The following is a 22,364-nucleotide window of genomic DNA, read 5'->3' on the forward strand; positions in this document are numbered from 1 at the left end:
TATAAGTCAGCCCTCGGCCCCTGGCCTGTAACAGCTCGTTTCTTTTTAACGGGAGAAAAAATAAGCTGTTTCATGCGTGCACTTCACCGTCTGCAACCCCCTCCCCCTTTTCAGTGCCGGGCTAAACCTGACCTCCAGGTCCAGATCTAGGTGCCTGGAGGAACCCAAACTCGGGAAAGAGGTGATATCTTGTATTAGACCGACTAAGACGCTTTGCAAACTCATGCTTGCATTTATTTGCAAGCTAGGTGCCCGGCATCCATGCCTTTTCCTACCAGCTCAAACGTGTCTTTCTGGTATGCCCGGCTTGACAGATCAGGGCTGGGTTGGAGGAGCTTCCCTTCCCCCCGGCTGGAGAGGGGAGGGAGTTGCACGGGCTCCCTCCTCCCACCCCTATCAGCAGGATCAGCGGAGCCCTTGACGTGGCCCGGAGCCGATTGGCCGGCAGCCGATAGGATCTCTGCGGCCAGCAAATTAAGGCGGAGGGGAGTAGGGGACCGATCGCAGTGTCCACGCTGGCCAGGGCTCCCAGCCCAGCCCTGCCTCTGCCTCTTCGTCCTCCGCCTCTCCCACCACCAGGGACATGAGGGCTCCCGTTTAACCTGCTCCTGCTCGGGGGCTCTAGCAACTGGTTAGGCAGAGCCAGCCGCACCGCACAGTGTTGATCCGGGGCAGGCTAGACGGTCTGTACTCTCCGGGTTAGAAACCCCCCTCCTTCCCTCCCTCCTCTTGGGCTGGAAGCTGAGGATCCTCTTAAGACTCTCTTGCCTGGGCTGTGCTAGGACTTGCGCCGGGATCATGGAGTACACAGCATCCCCCAAGCCTCAGCTCTCCTCCCGGGCCAACGCCTTCTCCATAGCGGCCCTCATGTCAAGTGGGAGCTCCAAGGAGAAGGAGAGCGCGGAGAGCACCATCAAACCCCTGGGTAAGTACCCGCCTCTGCTCTTCCTCGCCCCCAGCCCTAGAGGTGCGGATCACGGGAGGGGAGGCAGGCTGAGCATCATTTCCAAGCCCTGGAGGTCAGAATAGGGGTCTGATCAGCTACCACGGAAGGGGGAAAAGTGCTGGTAGAAGCCAGCCTTCCTAGGGTCCAGCGCCTTTCAACTAGATAAGTAAGAAATAATAAGAACATCAGACTTGCCATTTACTGGGTCGGACTAGTATCCCGTGTCCCGCAGGAGCAGAGAGTGGATGCTGAAGAAATCTCGCCCAAGGAAACCCCGCTGCCTTTCAGACTTTACACGGATTTCTTGTGGCAGAGGGAGGGGAAGGGATTGGGAAAGGTTTCCTCCACCCCTAAGATGAGCAAAGGGCAATGCCAGCTCCGAAGTGGCTGGCCTGGAAGGCGAGGAAATAAGAGCTGCAAATCTGATACAGAACAGGAGTCGGCTTAATTTTGGCAAGCCGAGAAGCGCTTTTAAAACCCGAGGAAGTGGGATTGTTTTATGCCCCCGATCCAGTTTCAGCTGACTCTAAAAGCGTGCCTACAATTAAGCCAACTTGTCCTGTTATCTTTATAGACATGAGCTGTCCGGTTCGCTCGCTCGGGTTTATAGCTATCTAATTCTTCCAATTCACCCACAACGGGAATATATATCTCCATGTATATATTCCTCATATATAGAAGAAGACATACAAAAACTAGAACTCTTGGTTCCAAAATGATGTCTTATATTAGACCAGCCAATTCATATATATAAGGAATATATATATCTTTACCCCGGGGACCCACGTTTAGCAACCCGATAAAGCTCGGTCGTATGATAGCCGGGAATCACCTTTAAACATTTTGTAAAATTAGATGAGATGTGCTCTCGTTGTCTCTGCACCGATGTCATAGGTGTATTCAGACGAGGTTCTTCGGGTAAATGTCATCTCCTTTATTAGACCAACTTGGTTCTTCGGGCAAATGTGATCTCGTTTATTAGAGCAAGTAATTTGGTCTAATTAAAAAGCTCATATTTGCCTAAAGAACCCTGCCTCCCTAGGTCCTTGGACCAACACGGCTACAACCAACGCCCCCGAATAGGGTGTGATCCAGTTGAGATCCAGTTGAGAACAGTTGAGATCCAGTTCTCGCAAACTATAAAGCGAAATGACACGATGTAGATTTGTATGCGGATAAAATGCTTACACAAATATAATCAAATACGATCATTTAAATAATGCAGCGGCGCAAGATGTTCGTAGGATCTTTTCCTCTTTTTTTAACCAACTATTTCACAAACTATTTTTTACAAACTATAATGATTTAGTTGGGAATGGTCCTGCTTTGAGCAGCGGTTTGGACTAGATGACCTCCTGAGGTCCCTTCCAACCCTAATTTTCTGTGAGTCTATGATAGAAACAGATCATGCTGGCACCCAAATCAGAGCATAAAGCCCTTTCTTTTGTTGCCAACTCTCTTTTATTTGCCTTCCAGAAGTTCAAGCCATCTTTTGTCGTCCTTTTCAGTCCGGGCTGTTATAACATTAGCAAGTAACCATTTTCCAAATTCCTTCTCTTTTTTTCTTGTTGCAAATGCTAGTTCCGTTGTTTATGATCACCATGTATATAGGAAATACCGCATTTGAGACAGATGGAGGAGAAGGAGCCCTTCTTGGTAAAGGACCTGATTTCAAAAGTCAAACAAAACACCTCACTGACCATGCACAATACTGTGTACAGGTTCAGGAGTACTTATAAAAAAAATCCATGTACACAGTTTTGAAAATGCATTTCTCTCCTGAGCTGTTTAATGCTTTGGAGAAACACAATCACACGGGTAATTTACTGTTAATACCCGGCGCTTAGGAGAATGGGGAATAGTAAGAGCTGTGGTAGGCATATCTGTATCTTTTATTGTCCACTGGAACAATGTTCATTAGCACGATGTACTTGGTTTCAGGATCCACTCCAGAAAAAGAAACCCTCATGGTAGAATATCCAGGTTGTAGCCGTATTGGTCTAGAGGCAAAAGGAATCAAAACTCGTGGAAGAGGTGATATCTTTTATTAGACCAACTAAATAGCATTTGTTCGCAAATAAAAGGAATCAACACTGGTGGAAGAGGTGATATCTTGTATTAGACCAAGTCAATACAAAAATTTGTTTGCAAATAAAAGGAATCAACACTCGTGGAAGAGGTGATATTTTTTATTAGAGCAACTCAATGCAATGATTTGTTTGGAAATATCTAGTCGGTCTAATAAAAGACATCACCTCTTCCACGAATTTTGATTCCTAATGGTAGGAATCATTCTCCTGAAATAGAAGCAAATCAGCACATCTATATGTGAATAAGCAAGAGAAAAAAAGAACTAAAAATGTTCGAAGCTGCAGTTCAAGGAGTTCATTTCCAGCTATTTAAACCCGTCTGGCGATGCCATTTCAAGACGACCAAGTTAAACAGTTTCCCTCCCACATTTTTTGTGGCTTGTGTTTCTTGGATGGAGCCTGAAGCGCACAGAATTGCGACAAAGGAAAGAGTGCCTCTAAAACTCTGGTTTTAGTTGAGCATTACATTGAAACTGGGATTCAGCACTGGCAGGTCGCTTGCCTCCGACACACTTATTCAAACCACGCTGGAGCTGCTATGCATTTTATGTATTCCTAGTTTCATGATATGCTGTAGACCGGATATGTTATAAAATACGTGCTTGACAGAGTTGCACGGTCTGGGATTATTCGCTGTTTTCCGCCTGTATCTTTTCAAAGCGCTCTTTCTATTAGCCTTCCTATCTCTTCTCATTCTCCAAAATAATTCGATTAAAAAAATAAAATACAAGGCGAATCTAGTAAGCCTATATTTTAATTGAACATTACTTTTTAAGGATTTGGGAGGAAAAAATCGTTGCCTTGCAATCGCATGTTTGTACCACTATAGTTTCAGTATTGACGGTCCTGCTTTGAGCAGGGGGTTGGACTAGCTGTGACCTCCTGAGGTCCCTTCCAACCCTCATTTTCTATGATTTTATGATTCCCTGGAGTGGAGGAGAGCCGGATGAGATATTTTTAGTTCCGAGATAACATCAAATAAAATCAAGGCACTGCAGCTTTTTCGAAATTCAGATTTAAATGGAGATATTTGTAGATATTTCGATCTTCCATGGGAGCGATTACTCCAATAATAGCCCGCCTCTGGCTTGGCTTGAGTACTTGAGCAGACAATTAAAATTAACTTAACCTTTCAAGTTTTCTAAACTTGCGACATGCCGATTTCCCTGATTTAAAAGGATCCTAGAAAAAACACTGACGGGGGGGGAATCTAATAACATTTTTTAATTTAGAGATATTTATCCCAATACCAGCGGCAGAATGACTGTCTTTTTTTTTTAATGTCTACTGTCCACCTCCAGAAACTTTAGACTTAGGCAGAACTCAAGTTAGCTTACAAAAATTTCACTTGTTTTGACCAACTTAAACGCAGAGCTCCTAAATATGGATAGATGATAGATGGTGGTGTTGGTTATAACCGTGTTGGCCGTATAGGCAGACATGAGTAAACGAGATATTTTTTATTAAAACAGCTAAGGAGTTGGAGAGCTTGCAAAGAAATTTTTCCAACTATTTAGTTGGTCCAATAAAAGATATCACATCTACCCAAAAAACCTTGTCTGCCTGTGTGATAGATGCAATCCGACCTCGTGGTAGAGGCGATGTCTTTTATTAGACAGACTAGATACTTGCAAAAAAAAATCTTTATTTGCAAGCTTTCCGGCTTGATACATGATAGATGCATTTTCTCCCCCTCTCCACCCCAGCCATTTGAGTCAGTGCTAGAGCTAAGTCTTGCCACCAGCTCGGTTACTCCTGTTGGGACGAGCTGCTGGGTACAGGACGATTAGGCCATGGGGAAACAGAGGCAGCCTGGATCTCTGTCAACCCAGCCTCGCCAGTCCTGCTTTTATCTCTCTGAGCTTTATTGTCTACCCGCGAGAAGCTGTCCCGCATTACACACTCAAGTAGCTGCTTTTTTTAAGGGCTGGGATCATCGAAACAATTAGACACTCGGCCCTCTGTATTCAATCAAACTGACTCGTGCTGGGCATTGCAGCTCCTGTTTGAATGAGAATCAGTCATCTGGTGGGCATTGGCAAAGTGACCTTCCCATCGCAGTCCCCTGTTCAGCAGGAGGTCCGGGGCAATCAGCTCTCCCGGTGCGGTTGAGGGTAGGAGGACAGTGCAGCTCTGCAGCCGGGGAACTTGGCTTGATTTCTTTCCCCCACAACCCACCCCTGTGAAATATGGGCACTGCATGCCTGCTTTCTGGACTGGCCAAAAGGGAAAGCACTGGGGGCTCCACAACTTCGAGATGCAGATGGTGAGCAAGCAAGGCTCTTTGGGTAGATGTGATCTCTTTTGTTAGATCAACTGAGGAGTTGGGGCAGGGGGAAACTTACTTGCAAGCTTCCAGCACAAAATCACTCTTCTTCAGGCACAGGGAATCTCCACTGTTCTGAGGCTCCAAGGAATGAAAGAAGCTAAAAGTGTGACAGGATGTCAGTGAGAAGGTAAATAGGTGGAAATTAGGAAAACAAAAGGCAGAGAAGAGAAGGGAGCGGAAAAAGCCAAAGGTAAGTAAGGGAGACTACTGTAATAGTTTCCAAGGTAGAAAAGAGGCTGCCTGTGAAAAAGTAAATAGCTGGAAATTAGGTATCCAGGTTGTAGCCTTATTGGTCTAGAGGCAAAAGGAATCAGGACTTGTGGTAGAGGTGATATCTTTTATTAGACCAACTACATATTTGCAAAAAAAAAAAAAGAAAAATAAATAATTTTTAATAAAAAAAATCTTTTTATAAAAGATGTGATATCACTAAACCAATCTAGTTGGTCTAATAAAAGATATCACTTGACCAATCTAGCTGATCTAATAAAAGATGTGATATCTTTTATTAGACCAGCTAGATTGGTCTAGTGATATCACATCTTTTATTAGACCAACTGGATTTTTGCAAAAAACCCTCTTTTTTTTCTTTTTTTTGCAAAAATCTAGTTGGTCTAATAAAAGATATCACCTCTACCATGAGTCCTGGCAGAGGTGATATCACATCTTTTATTAGACCAACTAGATTTTTGAAAAAAAAAATTTTTTTTTGCAAAAATCTTGTTGGTCTAATAGAAGATATCACCAGTACCATGAGTTCTGATTCCTTTAGCTGGAAATTAGGAAGACAAAGGGTAGAAAAGGAGGGGAGGAGGGAAGGGGGGGCAGGAAAGAAAGTGTAAAAGGTCAAGTCTGGCAGGCACCGGGTGAATCAAATGTCAGACAGGTTGCAATGTGTCATAAATCCAATGTCTATATTGAGTCCATGATTTTCTGTATCCACTAGCTACAACCAAAAACCCATCAGATGGTGAACAAAGCATCCCTGATCTGCGGAAACTGTGCTGTGTGGGTCTGGGATCCGATTGAAGGCCTTGAGAGGGTGTTGGCTTAGCAGGGATCTCACCAGGGCTGGAGGGGTCTTCGCCTAGGGGCAGCTTAGGAATCCCTCCCTCATTCTCCCTGTCTCTCTCCCCATCGCAGAACAATTTGTGGAGAAATCCTCCTGTGCCCAGCCCCTGGGTGACCTGTCCAGCTTGGACCCCCACGGGGACTTCAGCACCAGCCCAGCGTCCCTCTGCACTGAGCCCCTCATCCCCACCACCCCCATCATCCCCAGCGAGGAGATGGCCAAGATCTCCTGCAGCCTCGAGACCAAGGAGCTGTGGGACAAGTTCCATGAGCTGGGCACCGAGATGATCATCACCAAGTCTGGCCGGTGAGGCTGGGGCTGGGGGGGTGATGTATACCTGCTAGATCCTGTGCAAGCGGCTTGCCAAGGCAATTCAGGGCATGAAAACACTGTGATAAGGTGGGGGGGACGCTTGTCTGGCTGGACTGGCTCCTCTCCCCAAGCTCATCGGAGCCCACCCCAATGTGTATTTGAGGCATCAGGTATCTGGGAAGAGACTCCAAGTCAAGCCCTTATTAGCACAGGAGCCTGAGGAGCTACCCCTGTGACAGACAGGCAGGCAGACACACAGGATCCCCTCCTCCTCCCCCTCTGCTGCAGATCATAGCTCAAAGTCATTCCCCACAACTGGTCCAGCTTTGCTGATTCTCTAACCAGGTCACAATTAAAGGCAGGGGGGCTTTTTCATGCCCCAAGCCTCCAGGCATTTCTAAAAAGTTTTAAAATACTGTTTTAATTGGGAAAAAAAAAAGAGATCACATCCAGAAGCCACTAGTTCTGTAGAAAAAAAATGGTATCGCATTGATCTGAATTTAATCCACCTTGAGGTGAATGCTGAACCCCATAGTGCTCCGTATGGAGGTGCTACTCCATGCCCTGAGTGCCCTGTGCTGGATTATCTAGCAAGCAAGCCAGCACAGGGCCAGCTGCCTAGCGGTAGAAGGGCTCTTCTGGAGAAGAGAGTTCCCACTGCTATCCAGAGGGATCAATATTCCAGTAGTTCAGTAGGCTTTGGTGCCCCAGGATGCTGGCGGGGGATGGTGTAACACTGTGACAGGCAACTGTTTAGCCCCACACATGCCCCAAGTGCAACTCCCATCTCCTGCCCAATCTGCTGCCCTGCTTTCTGCTCCCTGCCCTGTGCCCCTTGCCTATGTGTTGCTCTGCTTTCTGCTTCCTGTCCTGGTCGGCTCTGTACTGTCTGTCCCCTCTTCAATCTTCTACATGCCACACAGAAAGGCTTGCCATGCCACTTGTGGCCATCATGTTGTGGGTTGACCACTCCTGCTATAGCTGACTCTACACAGAGGTTCTGGGAAGCAGGGCAGCTGTTATAAAGATGCAGCAGTCAGTGCCCTCCCAGGCATTCACTGTCTCAGTCTCAGTATGAGATACTTCCCAGTTCAGCTATCAGGCATGAGGGTAGTTAGGGGTGAGTGCACTTGTTAGGTTTTGAACCTACCACTCACCAACCAGGTACCAGGGCTACAAGTACCGTGTAAGGGAGAAGAAGCTGGTCTTAATGGGCCGTTGCAGAATGCAGAAACTTAGGGTGCATTTGAGACATTTGGAAACCGTAACAACCCAAGTTTTCGGTGTCCCTTTTCCAGATGTGATGAAAATTATTTCTGCTTTGCTTCATCTACTTCCTTTTATTGCTTCATTGCAAACATGAACAGTCTAACATTGCTGATGCACAAATAATTCTAACACTATAAAAGCCTTATTGAGTATCTTGTATTATTTCCATGTCTCCAGCACAAAATAACTTTCACAAGGCATGTTCTCACAGCTGTTGGAGACAGTAGAAATGCTTCTGTTGACTTCAATGGGCTTTGGAGCAGGGAAGATTCTCTGTTCGGTAAATGTAGAATTAAAAACAAACACAGCCTTTTTTTCGGGGCTCAGAGAGCCTTCTCTTTCCTTATGCTGAGCCTGATCCTGATCCTGTTGAAATGGATAGCAAAAAATCCTCCAGGTTTAGTGGGTACTATTATGTGCTTTGCTGTCCTTTATTGATTACTGTATATGCAGTACGAGACTTGGAACTAATACAGGATAAGCAATAAGGCTTTTATAGTGTTAGAATTATTTGCGCATCAGTATAGTATTTGACTGTTAATGTTTGCAAGCTGCTTCATATTTTTTGAACCATTACTTTGTATTGTGCTATAATTTTTAGAACAGAGTGTAGACACACAGAGTCATGAAGATACAATTTCAAATGTGCTATTTGATGAGTATCTTCTCTTTCTATTCACAAACACGTGCAAAAACTGCACAAATGGTCAAAATAATCATTTAAAATTGTTCACAAATGTTTTCATTAAAGATTGTTGGTGTTTTAAAAATCCCAAATGTAAATCCTTTTGGTTAGTTTCAAAAGTCACTTGTTAGTAATTTATTTCCTTGATTACATTATACTTTTGTTAATCAACAATAAAAATCTATTTTGAGTTCGATAAACATAACATTTGTAATTTGAAGTTTATATTTTTATTATGTAAGCAAGTAAAATTCATTTTTATTATATAAGCAATTTTATGGAAAATATTTACATGTTTAATTTTAACATTCACTTTTGACCAGAATTCACATAAGTAACATGTGGTTGAGGAAAAAAAAATGTTTTGGAAAATGCTGTAAATATAGTAGAAGAAAGCAAGTTTAAAGTTTGCAGGAATATCATTGGAAATAGAGTAGGAAAATGCTGCAAAATACCTAATAAAATGTGCATATTGATGAACAGTAATACATTATCTTTTTAAATACTTCTTTGATGTCTGAGACATTATATATTAACTACCAGTCAGATATATATTTTTCATTTCTGCTTAAAATAAATGTGTTAATTTCAGCTAACAGTTGTGTGCATAATTGAGAGATATAGATCATTTAAACACCCATCAAATTGCAGTACAAGTATAAGTATGTAGGCATCTCTGTTTCTTCCTGGTGTTCAGAATGCAATTTTATTCCCAGCAACATTTTTAGTTCTTTTTTTCTCTTGCTTAGTCATATATTTATGTTCTAATTTGCCTCTGTTTCAGGAGAATGTTTCCTACCATTAGGGTTTCTTTTTCTGGAGTGGATCCTGAAGCCAAGTACATCGTGCTAATGGATATTGTTCCAGTGGACAATAAAAGATACAGATATGCCTACCACAGGTCTTCCTGGTTGGTAGCTGGAAAAGCTGACCCTCCACTTCCTGCAAGGTTTGTGAATTTTACAGATAATTTAAAAAAATTTTTTTTTTTTTACTGAGGAATGATCTTTCAGAAGTGTCTGTAAACTGGTGGCAATATTCTGATTAATTTCAATAGTGAAAGATCAGGTCCCAGATCTGTATGTTTCAGGCAGCACCATACCTAGACTCCTGGCAGCTCTGGGAGAACTTTTAATATTGGGCCCCACTTCACCAGAGATAATGATAATAATAATTAAAAAAATACCATTTTCGGGCCCCCTTTCTGTCCAGGCCCCAGGCAGCCGCCCGGTTCACCCATGTGTCCCGTCCTGGTTTCAGGTTGCAAAAGCAAGTCGGTTTTGGCCTTAGGATCAGCTATAGAAAATGGTTGAGCCAATCCACAGAGATGGAAATGTTATATATAAAAAAATCTTATTCTGTTACGTTTCTTTCCTATTTAAAGCAGCTAGGCACTTTTTTCTAAGTGCCAGTATAAATATTAAATTACAGCTGGATGCCATTTATCCTGTAAATGGCATTTTCTAATTGATGATCAAATAATATATTCAGTGTTTGCTAACTAGCAATTTTATAATTGATCCATGCTTTTCTCCTTCATGGTAGGCATACGTACATGTGTTGTATATACATATACATGCCTGTGCGCACAAGCATACACAAAAGGTTATTTTTTTCAGGAAAGGTAGGACTTTTGAAACTGAAATAATAAATAAAGTCAAACAGGTTAACTCTTTTTTACCCCCTGAAGTGCAAGAGTCAATTCACTTCTAAAATGATTCCCTCGTTACAGTTAAGGTTTCAGGTGTAAATTCATGGATTATATATACACATTTAAATTGCTTTGATACATAGGAAGGCTTCTATGTATCAGTACATATATGTATACATAGGAGCAATCATAGGCTGAACTCCAACCACATTCAGCACAGGACTTACGCATATGCTTAAGTTTCATGGACTTGAAAACCACTTGCCTAGTGATCTTCCTAAATCAGAGATTCAGCCCCCAATCCTGTGCTGAAAAACATGCAGACTCCCATGTCAATAACAAACTTTTCCGCAGATATGAGGATCCAAAAAGACACTTTGGTATATCTGCAGGATTCTCAGAGCACAGTCAGGGCTTTGGATATTGCAAAGACAGATACATGTTATGCAAAAGAAACAGAAGGATCTGCTTGTGTGCCACTATGGAGCCAAAACCTTCACACCTTGCACATATGAGTAGTCCACTGAAGTGATAGTCTTGCTGATTACTGATCTCTGATTGGTAATTCAAGGCTTGTTTACATGAAAAAGTGGATAGTGGATGGCATGGTTCTATTAGAGGCAGTGGCTCTGACATTTGTTTCGTTTTAGTAAAAAAAAAATTTTAAGTACTTATTATTATTCATATTGCAATAGTGCCAAGGGATTCATTTGGATCAGCTACCTGGTATGCTAAGTAACATCCAAAACATAATGAAAAAAATAGTTCTTGTCCCCAAGAATGTACAGATAATTGGGTTATTATTAGTAATAGTAGTATTATTAGTATTGTTATTACTACATTAATGGTGATGATGATGTCTCAGGGCAAAGTAAAATGCTTAGTGCATTTTGAGTGCCTTTGGATACACCACCAATCCATACGTGAGTTTTGTAGCTATCTATTATAAAGTACCTTTTAAAATAAATTATTTTAGGAATATATTATGTGAATATTGAATATTGAAAATACTGATCCTGCTTCCATTGAAGGTAATAGTAAATACTTACTATATTTTTTGATGGGACTAAGGTCATTCTTATATTACTTTTATTATTTTTATTGTCATTTAGAGTTTGTATGTGGTAGTACCCTGTGGTCTTAATCAGGCCAATATCTCTATATGTTGAGCACAATTCAAACACATACTAAAAGGCAATTTCTGCATCACTTTCACCATTTTGAATTAAGACAATGCTGATCAGAAAGAAGTATTAATACAAGGGTTTTCCTTTCAATAAATGCTGTTTACCATTTACATGCCTTTTCTGTCTTTCTGCTGAGCATATTCTTCTGAGGATAAAAGCTTTTTGGGGTTCTGGTGTTTTTATGTTACACTGAGCTGCTGCTTTTGGAGCGCATAAGCTAATCCTTTGTTTAGGGAGTGATATTGCTTAAGTCGAAGTTTAGTGTACGTCAATACAATGTTTAAGTTTTGTGTTCAGGATCTGGACACAGAGGTCACGTTTTCAGAGATGTGATTTTTAAGATCCTGAGCAGCAAACGTGTCTGGGTTTTACCTTTCCTCATTTGAACAGAATCCACAAGGCTATTTCAAGTATGTAAGTGTTTTCAGGATCGGGGCCTATGGCATTAAGGTGCTGATCTTGCAAAAACCTCACACAACTTTTCTCATACAAATAGCCCCAGTGACGGCAATGGGATTATTCACAGGAGTGAATCTATGCACGTATGTAAGTCCTTGCAGGATCAGGGCCCTAGGGCTTTTTCTTTGTTCTTCTATAAAATAGCTTGCAACACTAGAACTGTGCTTCAAATCAACAAGTATTATGTGATGTTATTTGAAAGCTTATCCCTTCACGGATCTTCAGTACAAATAACAATTAAACCCTTGTCTTTCTGCTGTCAACATTTAAAACAAGTTTATGTTGATGCAATCACCTGAATAAAAAGGCTTTTTAGAAAATATTTGTAAATCTTCTAAAGTGCTTTGAGAGAGAGAATTTTACATGGTGATTTTTTTTTTTTGTTTGTTTCTTCTGACTTACAAATTACAGAAAATATTTCAAGGAAATACTAGCTTTGTAAGTTCTGACATGTACGCTTATTCTTTATCCACTGTCTTTCAACTGGCTCCTTGCAATGATAAAAGATTTTGCTTTACTCAACTATTCTAACCAATCCAGAATGATCTGCATAATGAAAGTACAATATTTGCACTCTTGTAGCTGTGTAGGAAAGCTGCTCTTTTTGAAGGTATTTTTGACTTACGGTTTAAGCCCAGTTGTGCAAACCTTCTGCCTATGGAATGATAAGTTAAGTCCATGAGAAGCTGTATGCTCTGGGGACCTGTAGGATTAGTCCCAATGTTAACAAAAGGAAAATATAATAAAAGCCAAATATACAAAAAGAAAGCAATAACCAAAACCTTGAATATTTGCCTAAACACAAAATAACTTATCATGAATTTCCATCAGTATGTTGTTCCTAAAACTTTGGAAATTGATCTGAACAACCTCTCAATCCTGCTGATCTTAGGCATGCTGAGCATTTGCTGACTTCAGTGGGAGTTTTGTGCAGTGGAATGTGTACGTTTATTTCTCTAATCCTTTTGCTCATGCATATCCACATGATCATCCGTTCTCTGTGCACCAGCTGGTAACTATATTTAATCTGGAATCCTCATCTCTCTGGTGTACAAGATTTGGCCATTGAAGAGGTGTTCAGTTCAAACATGTGGAGTCATATGTTCCTGTGGAATCCATTAACACATAGCAAATGTATTAGGATAAAATTGTGAGTTATCTGTGAGTTGTAATACTAAAAGTGGCTGAGATCTAGAGTGTTATAGTAAAAATATCTGAAGAATCCACCACTCTTTCATGTCCAGCCCTGTGCATTAAAGTATACAAGTCAACATAGGGAGATGGCTTCCTGTTCATTGTTAGCATTCATCTAATCTATAGCATGTTAACGGTAACAAAAGTTAATTGTGTTTATACAGTTTATGGTGATTGTGCTCAGTAGCTATGTACAGAAAGGTCTCTACTTACTTTCAAAATGCATATCTTTGGTTTCAAATAGCCAAACCTTCTTAAGATTGAATCTCCATATCCATGGCTTGCAATATTGCCAATCCAATCATCCAAAATCATTATCCAGCCTCCAAAAAGCATGGGATTTGCTTAAGAATAATGACATTTTAAATGATAGCATTTCATGGTCTCATTCTTTTGCTTTCTGAACCTTAGGGATCACATTTTCATTCTTTTCTTCACAGCCATGCAAGCTTCAATGAAAGCTGAGTTTTGGGGGGGAAATGACATGACTCCGGGAACTGTTTTTTTTAAGAAAAGCACCCCATATGATGAGTCTTATGATGAAATTATGAGTCCACAACACTGAGGCAATATCTACATTAGAAGCACTTTACTAGCATATGAATATCAGCATAACATACAAGCAAAACAGTCCTAAAGTGGATGGAAAATCTGTGATTTGTACTAATACAGTAAAACTTATCCCAACACGTGAAACAAGCTATACAAGTAAAAGGCCAGTTTGGGTGATATAACATTGCTTTCACTAAGGAATCCTACTAGCTCAGCTATGTTGATCAGGGATCACATCTTCACTAACTCTTGACAGATAATAACTATGCTGGTAGAAGTTTCTGAATGTAGCCCAAATATGATTCACTTTTCCCCCTATCTCACATCCTCCTTTAAACATTTAGGCCCCATCATTCAGTGATGAGCAATTAGTGCTCCTTTCTGGGACACAAACATGTAACAAAGCAAGAGGTATGCACTGAAACAGGTCCCTTTGCATTTTTTCCTGACCTACAGAATTAGTTGGGGTGGGGGGATTCCATTGTTGGAGCCAAATAACTTAAACAACAGGAATGAACAAAAGTCATAGATGCAGTTAACAAGCATAGGCTTTAGTGGAAGTACTTCAGTTAACACCTACCAAGTATCTGAAGTTAAATCATTGTATACTATTTACATGAAGATATTGTATTTAAAGAGTGTAGTACTTTAAATCATTCTGGTTGCAACATAATCCTGCTACCCCATTATCTGTGCCTCTTTCTATCCTGCCAAATTGCCAAAGTAGCTGTTAATTTACATATATGCAATGACTTTTCATGTCAAGCCACCATGCTGATTTTCAGCTTCTTATAAACACACATCATCATCATAATTAACATGTGATCTAATGAAGGTTGTAATAATTCATGACAATAATAAGAAAACAATTTTTTTTTCTGAATTCTCTGGTTATGTCTTTATCTATGTTATGTTTCTGTTTGAGCTGGAGTGTATTTGTTAGCACAGCTCAGTGGAATTTTTCATTTGGGAAAAGATACAACAATGTAATGCTTAGCTAATATCCCTAGCTTAGATTATTATTAGCACCTAACTAGATAAAATTACAGATATTCTTATCAAAATATGCTCCAAGAAGTCTGAGGCCCTAAAAAGTATCCTTTATTATGTTTCAGTGGATGGAACATAAAATCTCAGTCATGTATTTTATTCTTTTTTGTTACAAGTTATTTTGCATGTAGGCACCAGTTTAGGGGAAGCCTGCTTCTCTTGCTTTGTGTGTATATCTGTGTTTTTCTAAGCTCTGAGAAAATACATCTTTCTGAAGCCACTGGATGTCTTGAAGACAACATTTTATGTCTTCATATTGTTTGAATGCTTTATGATAAAGTCTATAGTTACACAAACCTGACTGTAAGATTTGTGTACTTGTTCATTTGTTTAGGTTGTATGTGCATCCTGACTCTCCATTTACAGGAGAACAGTTATTAAAGCAGATGGTGTCCTTTGAGAAAGTCAAGCTAACAAACAATGAACTGGATCAGCATGGACATGTAAGTAGCTTCCTATGTAGAAAAAGGGTAAAAGATCTTAAAAAAATAGCTGCCACTAAACTTGTTAGGCAGAAAGCAGGGTAGATTTGCACCTTATACACTAACCAAAGCAGAGATACATAAGCTTTCCGAGAACAGCAGCTTACTTTAGCAGATGAAAAAAGCAAATCTACCCTGCCTTCTGTCTGACTTCAGAATAACATTAAACTTATTGGCCCTCTAATCCCAATGGCAAAGGACTGAAGAGGTGCTAAGACTGACCTGACCCATCACCTTTCCAGCTGGTCTGTTCATGTCACAGTGGAGGTGCACTGGCCAAGGTTTGTGGGGAAGTTTGTATTGGGTTTTTGTCTCTTATACGTAAACAGCCCCCTGAAACTCCCTTTTATAAGTTTTATGTTTGCCTTTTGGAGAAGCATATTTCACATCAGTCATCACCAGCGATCCTGGTTTTTGCTTTTGAAAAATTGTAACTTCTCTGATTAAAAAAAAAATAAATTGCAAATTATCTGATCAAAAAATCCCAAATCCACCATTAAAATGAAATGCCACTATAGATATAGGTATCAGTTGCCCACAATGTTTTATTGATATAGTTACAATATTAAAGCAATTTGGAAGCCTACCAGTGCTTCAGTAACTATGATAAAATACATTCTAAATACATATTGGTATTTGATTTTGGGTTTTTTTGTCATGGAAAATCAGAGTTCCCTCTGCCCTCTTTGCTCACCAGGACGCAGGTTCAGGCCTCTCACTCCCAAGCCACAGCCCCCAGCCCTGCTGCTGCCCCTCACTCTCCCCTCCACAGCCCCCCTGTCCCTCCCAGCCTTGCTGGAGGGGACCCCAGATGCCAGGGCCTTGGGGCCAGGGACCAAGGTCTGCAGCCCCCTGTCCCCCCAGCAGCACCTGAACCCTGGTTGCCACCCACGGGAGGTGGTGGCTGCTGTGGCGGACTAGAGTGCTGTGTCTGGCTCCCCCTCCCTAACAGGCAGCACAGCGAAAGTTGAGCACATTGTGGGGGTGTGGGTGTGGGCCCCCAGCTGCAGACTTGAGCTCCCCACCCTGCTGCCTTCCCCCTGGCACCTCCATGGCCCAGCAGGCTTGACCCAGAGTGGCTGGGCAAAATGGGCTGGGCAGGGAAGCTCATTGCCACCGCTGGAACCTCCGTGTCACCCTGGTGAATGCCCCCTGGTTGCCTGGCAGCAGTTAGGGCAAACTCCATGCCACTGCCCATGCTGCTCCTGGGTGGTCAGGTAATGCTTTGCCAGGGCAGCATGGAGCTTGCAGCAGCAAGGAGCTTCTCTGCCTGGCCCCACTGCCCTGCCATGCCAGGTCCTGCCCGCTAGGCTGCAGAGGCCCCAGGGGGAGGGCAGCAGGGTGGGGAGCCTGTGCCTGCAGAAGGCAGCCTGCCCCATGCACAGATTGGGGGGGGCATGTGCCCCCCATGGCCTCCCGGGACTGCACGCAGCAATGGGGAGCCAGCCTCACACCACTCCAGAGACAAGCCGCCCACAGCTCCATCCTACTCCCTGCCGGGACCCTGCAGCCATGTATTCTGGCCTTGGGCCCAAGCCCCGTGCACCTGGGCAGCAGCCCCAGTGCTAGCCCTGCCCAGCTCACTCCCTCTGGAGGCCTCAATCCCCTCCTCCTTCCCCACCCAGACTTACCTGCAAAAGCTGCCCTCTAGGCTGCCTGGTGGCCATGTGCATATGTGCGTGTGCACATGCACATGGCACCCTCTGCCTGACCACCCTCCTCCTGCTCCCCCCAGCGCCTTGCAGGCTGCAATGCTGCCAGCCTGCAGAGAGCTCTTTGCAGAAGTGGAAAATCTGCATGTTTCTGGCTTAAAATTAAAAAATCTGTGGTTTTTCTCAGTTAAAAGGGAAAATCCGTGTTTCCCCCCATTTTTCTGTAGGAAACAGAAAACCCAGATCCCTGGTCATCGCATTCCTTAAAAAAAAGTCCTGTGTTTCTAAATGATACATGATGGTAGTTCTGATGTGGTAGCATATTAATGGGACAGATGAGGTCAACATGAAGGTTTTTCTGCCTCCCCTTATTGCAGTCAATGGTAGAACATTTTTTGCAACCAAAGAGGCACAATACAACCCTGAATCAGGTGTAACAGCCAGGGTTAAAAGGAAATGGAAAAGACTGACATGAATTTCTCGGCTACGTTTTCATCTCTATTTTGCTTTGCCCTCCCTCACTGACTAGTGCTCTCATCTCTCATACACTGGCCAGTGCCTTGTCACATACAAGGAACATAGCTTCTGCTAAGTTTGGTGTCAGTATCTTAAACAACCTGCTGGAGATGGAGCCATCAGGAATAATTCTTCTGCTTCCTGACTCAAGGGGGAATGTGTATGGGGTCTGCATTTTAGGGTTAAGAAAACAGAAAGGGTTAATCCAGTAGTAAACCAAAAGGTGTAACATTAAAAAAGAGAAAATGGCTTGAAGGCAAATTGTGTGCGAAAGGAAAAAATGCCCAGACCAACCAAAACAAAAATGAAACACAGGGAATCACAGGGTGAGGTTGAGCATAAACAGGACCAGCTCTGACCCACTCCTGGTTTTCCTCCTAAATCATAGAAGTACTTGAAGCACTGAAAACATGTGGCTGAGGGGCAGACCTGCTGGGAGATATGAGACACCCTGGGCTCCTATACATGTGCAGGGAGGCTGCTCCAACACGCTGTAATTACAGCATGTCAGAGCAGACTCGATTAATCGATTAATCAATTAATAGACAGATTAATCAAGTCTGCTGGAATGTAGTAATTACTGTGCTCCAGCAGACTCCACTGCCCATGCTGAAAAATGGCGGCAGGGCGCTTCAAACTAAAGCTTGTTTGACGAGCTTTAGCCCAAAGCACCCTGCCACCATTTTTCAGCGCAAGGACATTGATACGCTCCAGGTGCTTTTAATTAGTGAGGCTGCTGGAGCTGTGCTAATTAAAGTGCTCCCCCTGCCTCCTGGAGCACATCTATAAATGCCCTCTGTTTGCAGAGAGCTGGAAGGTACAGGAACATGGAGGTAGGCTCTCCCATAACTGAGGGACGCTCAGCAGTGATGCTGTGATGGGGACAGTCTTCATGGGAAGGCCCAAGCTGTAGGCTTGAAAATTGAGTGACTTAAGTGAACACTCAAGGAAATCATATCTGTGGAGTAAGCTTAGGATGGGAGGGTTTCCAATATAAGTATTATGCTGCATATCCAATGTTAATAAATAAGTCCAGGAGGGTTTTGAACTTTAATACAGGGACAGGGTACAGATGCAGAGGGTCAGTTACTGCTTTTTTCAGGCTGCTTGACATAGCTGCCATCTGTCTGAATTGTTCAATCAGAATATTTCCAACATGACTGAGAGTTTTCTCATTTAAAGACCTCAGGGTTGGACCAAAGTCTTTTAAATGGAAATACCTCCTGAAAAAAAAGAGGGAAAGCACAGATGCCAAAGCATTATTCTTTTCTAAACATCTGGTATGTAGGTCTGCTTTTCTTAAATCCCTTTCCCCCCATTCTGGCTCAAAAGAATGTGATTTTACTCATATTTCAGAAACAGATCTCTGGAAGCAAAGGATGAGAGTGATGATAGGATCAATACATGTAAAGTTTCCAAAACAAGTATGTGTGCTTTAAAAAAGCATTTTTCATCATAACAGGCCATGTGTGTCTCTAATGAATGACTGGCAGCAATGTACTGTGAACCAGCTAAGAGAGGTTCATTTCCCAGAAGGACAGATGGGTCTGAAAAAGAAAAAAACAGTAGCTGTTAGAGAGTGTCAGGAATATTCCTGTTACAGAACAAGATGTAGTAACTTCAGACATAAGGTAGAAAAATACAGTCTATGTCTTAGCATATGAGACTGCCTGGTAGTGTCTTCTAAGAAGCAGCAAGTGCAGAATCCAGTAGCTTGTGTCCTTTTATGTTAATGATCAGAGTATATTGGTATCTACTGCTGCCCTATTGGCACTGTGGCAATGCCATCATTACACGTTGTATAGACTCAAGGAACAATTAATTCTTTGAAGACTTTGAAAAAGATATTTCATAGTGTTTAGAGATCAGGAACACCAGGGTCCCTAGAGGCAGAGTTAAGTTATCTGGAACTTATTAACTTAAATTTAAAGTTTCCCTTTTCTCTGAATTGTTCTTCTTATTCTCATGTCTTGTTCTTATGGGGAACTGTCAATGCTTTAAAAATGTCTTAACATTTTAGTTATAGGTACAACATGTTGGCCAGTTTGTTCAGGGGGTTGGACTAGATGACTTCTGGAGGTCCCTTCCAGCCCTACTGCCTATGATTCTATGATCGCGTGTTCTTTCCGTCCTCCAAAAGAAACATTTTGTGGTTAAAGTGTAATGGTGGTTATTGTAAAATGTTTTTTTTTTCTGAAGAGGAGTCCCCCTGAAGAGAAGAGACAGGCTGTTTTTAGCTTAGCATTTTTTTTCAATTTTCTCTTACCCTAAGACTTCTGGACTTGGCAAGTTTTACTGTTCCTGTATCCAGAGCAATATGCGTAACACAACAATTATGCATGTATTTTCTGTAAGATTGAGTCTCATCACTGTGTGCGTGACATAAAGCTTGCCGTATGAGAATAGATATCATTAACAGAAGAAAGAAACTGGGAGTATGTATATAGATCCCTGGATGAAATCTTTAGGAGAAAGTGAGCCATTTATAACAAATCCATCCATACAGCCTTGCCTAATATTTGTTTTTGCGGAATATCTTTGAGTAAGTTGAGATTTTTCTAAAATTTACTAACAGATTTTTGGCAACATTTTTCACAAATTTCATTTACTTTCTGGCTTATTTGTGCATGGTTGTGACTAGGGATATAAATCACATGGTGGTGTTTTTGTGCCCTGATGGGATTACCCGTGAGTATTTTAGAAGTGAAAAAAAACACAACAGAGCAGTGAGGTAGACACTTGGGAGTAGGATGTACTCCCAAGGGAAGTAAGGACAGAAGGGAAATTAAGAAACAGCAAGAACAGAGAAGCTGAGGAAGAAAGTAATTGTGCCAGTGTCTGTGAGAAAGAGGAGCTTGAGTGTGCACCAGAAATGGAGTGGAAGCCAGTGACGTGACTTTGGTAAGGTACTGAAATGTTACAAGATTTCATACTACAAAGAATCTCAAAATTCTGTCTCATTTGCATGATAGTGATGATAATGGGATGAGTCCGGCCTTCCAGTATAAGCACTCAGTCCCACTGAAAATAAAGTGTGGGTCAAAAAAGAATCTGGTTCAAAGGAGAAGGAAAAAAAAAAGAACAATGGGAGTTCATTGCATGAAAAGCTATTGCCAGAGCAGGGCTCTGATGCAAAATACAACCTGTGTTATTTACTTTGTGATTACAATATCTAACTTTGCATTTCAACTTGAGTTAATGTACAGTAGCAATATACTGCAATGTGGAGTAGCTGTTTATGATTTTATAAAACAGTAATTCTCAACCAGGCTGTCACTGCACTCTGGACTGCTGCAAGTTTTTTGAAGGGTGCTGTGGAGGGGGGAGGCGGCACTCAATTATCAGATTTTCTCACATGCCACACACCCCTAAATAAGACATGCACCTTGTTTCTTGGGAAGGCCAAATGAAGAAAAAAAGATTCCTCCAGAATTATGGTCACAGACAGCAGGGACAGAGCCCATGCTGTAGCTCACTCACCCTTCTTTTCACATTCAGGCAAAAGCTATCATTTTAACCCTTTGACAGCTGAATTGTTACCAGCTCTTGGTTGCTCAGCCAAAACCTGAAACTGTAACTTCTGCTGAAGACTGGGCTCCAAAGCCAGAACCAGGGTTTTGAAAAGAGTTAAAAATAGTCAGCACTCTGCAGGGCTGTGAAATAGAAGAGAGGCCAGTAGTAGCTAAATTGCAAATTCTTCAGCAAAATTGTTGAAGAATGGCTAGCTTGATTAGTGGAACATTAAGAAAATAAAAAAGGAGAGTGGGTCATTAACACACATGGAGTAAAGAGCAATTAGCAGGAATCAAGTAGACTATAATGAATCATGAGTCCTTCAAGTCAGATGAGACTCTCAGCACAGGCTGAATAGAAATGCTACTGCTGCTATTTTGCACAGAAAATCAGATTCCCCATTAAGACATGCACCCCAATCTTGGAAGGCTAATTTCTGGAGGAAAGATGTGGCAGGTGAGTAAATATAGGATGTATATATTTATTTATTAGATTTTATCCCACCCTATACAAAAGTCTCAGAGCAGATATCCAAAAGGCTCAGTACTGTTAGGTGTATAGACACCTACACATGATTCACAAGATAAACCCAGAGATTTCAAATGGGAATCCATAGTATCAAAAACATTCTGACCTGTTGCGGTCTTTCTGCATTTTTCGTAACAGAAGAATTGCTCTATTATTTTTCTGTAGTAAAAAAAAAATGAGTGAGAGCTAAGAATTGGCATTTTCCAAAGGGTGCTTTGAGGCTTACAAGGTTGAGAACCACTACTGCAAAGAATTACCACTAATCTTGTTACACCTGGAACCACCCATGTCACTGCCAGATTAGTTACATGTCTGTGATTGTATTCAACATGAGAAATGATGCAAACTTAGCTCTACACTAGACATACTATATTCTAATATTTTGATTAGAGGTGGTCAAATAGTCTAATATCATTTTAAGTCAATAGGAATCTGTCCTTTCACTTTAGTGGGATAAGAAGCCCTATAATTGGTGTGTTTTGTTTAGGAAAAGTCCTTATTCACAAAAACTATTAATGAAGAAAAATGGGAACATTACAACAAATACTGTTTCTGATGAATTCTTCAGCCAGCTCTAATCCTACTTCAGAGCTCCGCCAGTCCAAACACAGTCGGCTACCTGAGTATGCAGAACAGACTTCTTTAAATGCTACATATACATTGTGTATAATAACAAGAACTTGATTTTTTTTCCAAAGGGGCCCCAGCAGGCCTCATTTTGTAGGAGTATAACTTTGTAGGCACTGGCTTTTGGGTACACCCTTCCAAGCACTCAAACCTGCATGTTTGGTTGAGAACTTCAAATACCTCTGTCCACAGATGATGATAACATTTGTGTCTGTAAAATCCATCATATGGTTAAATAGATGTTAATGCT

General features: G+C 41.7%; 1 protein-coding gene across 1 annotated transcript in view; it reads left to right on the forward strand.

Annotated features, from left to right (window-relative positions):
• Positions 1–521: 521 nt before the first annotated feature.
• TBX20 (T-box transcription factor 20) overlaps positions 522–22,364 on the forward strand; it is a 52,087-nt gene continuing 30,244 nt past the window's right edge. The window contains exons 1-4 of the mRNA XM_006269100.4: positions 522–925; positions 6,509–6,743; positions 9,488–9,652; positions 15,131–15,239. Coding sequence (XP_006269162.1) covers positions 799–925; positions 6,509–6,743; positions 9,488–9,652; positions 15,131–15,239 — 636 coding nt within the window. The 5' untranslated portion in view covers positions 522–798. The remainder of the gene's footprint in view (positions 926–6,508; positions 6,744–9,487; positions 9,653–15,130; positions 15,240–22,364) is intronic.

The sequence above is a fragment of the Alligator mississippiensis genome, chromosome 5 (genome assembly GCF_030867095.1).
Source record: "Alligator mississippiensis isolate rAllMis1 chromosome 5, rAllMis1, whole genome shotgun sequence".
NCBI lineage: Eukaryota > Metazoa > Chordata > Crocodylia > Alligatoridae > Alligator > Alligator mississippiensis.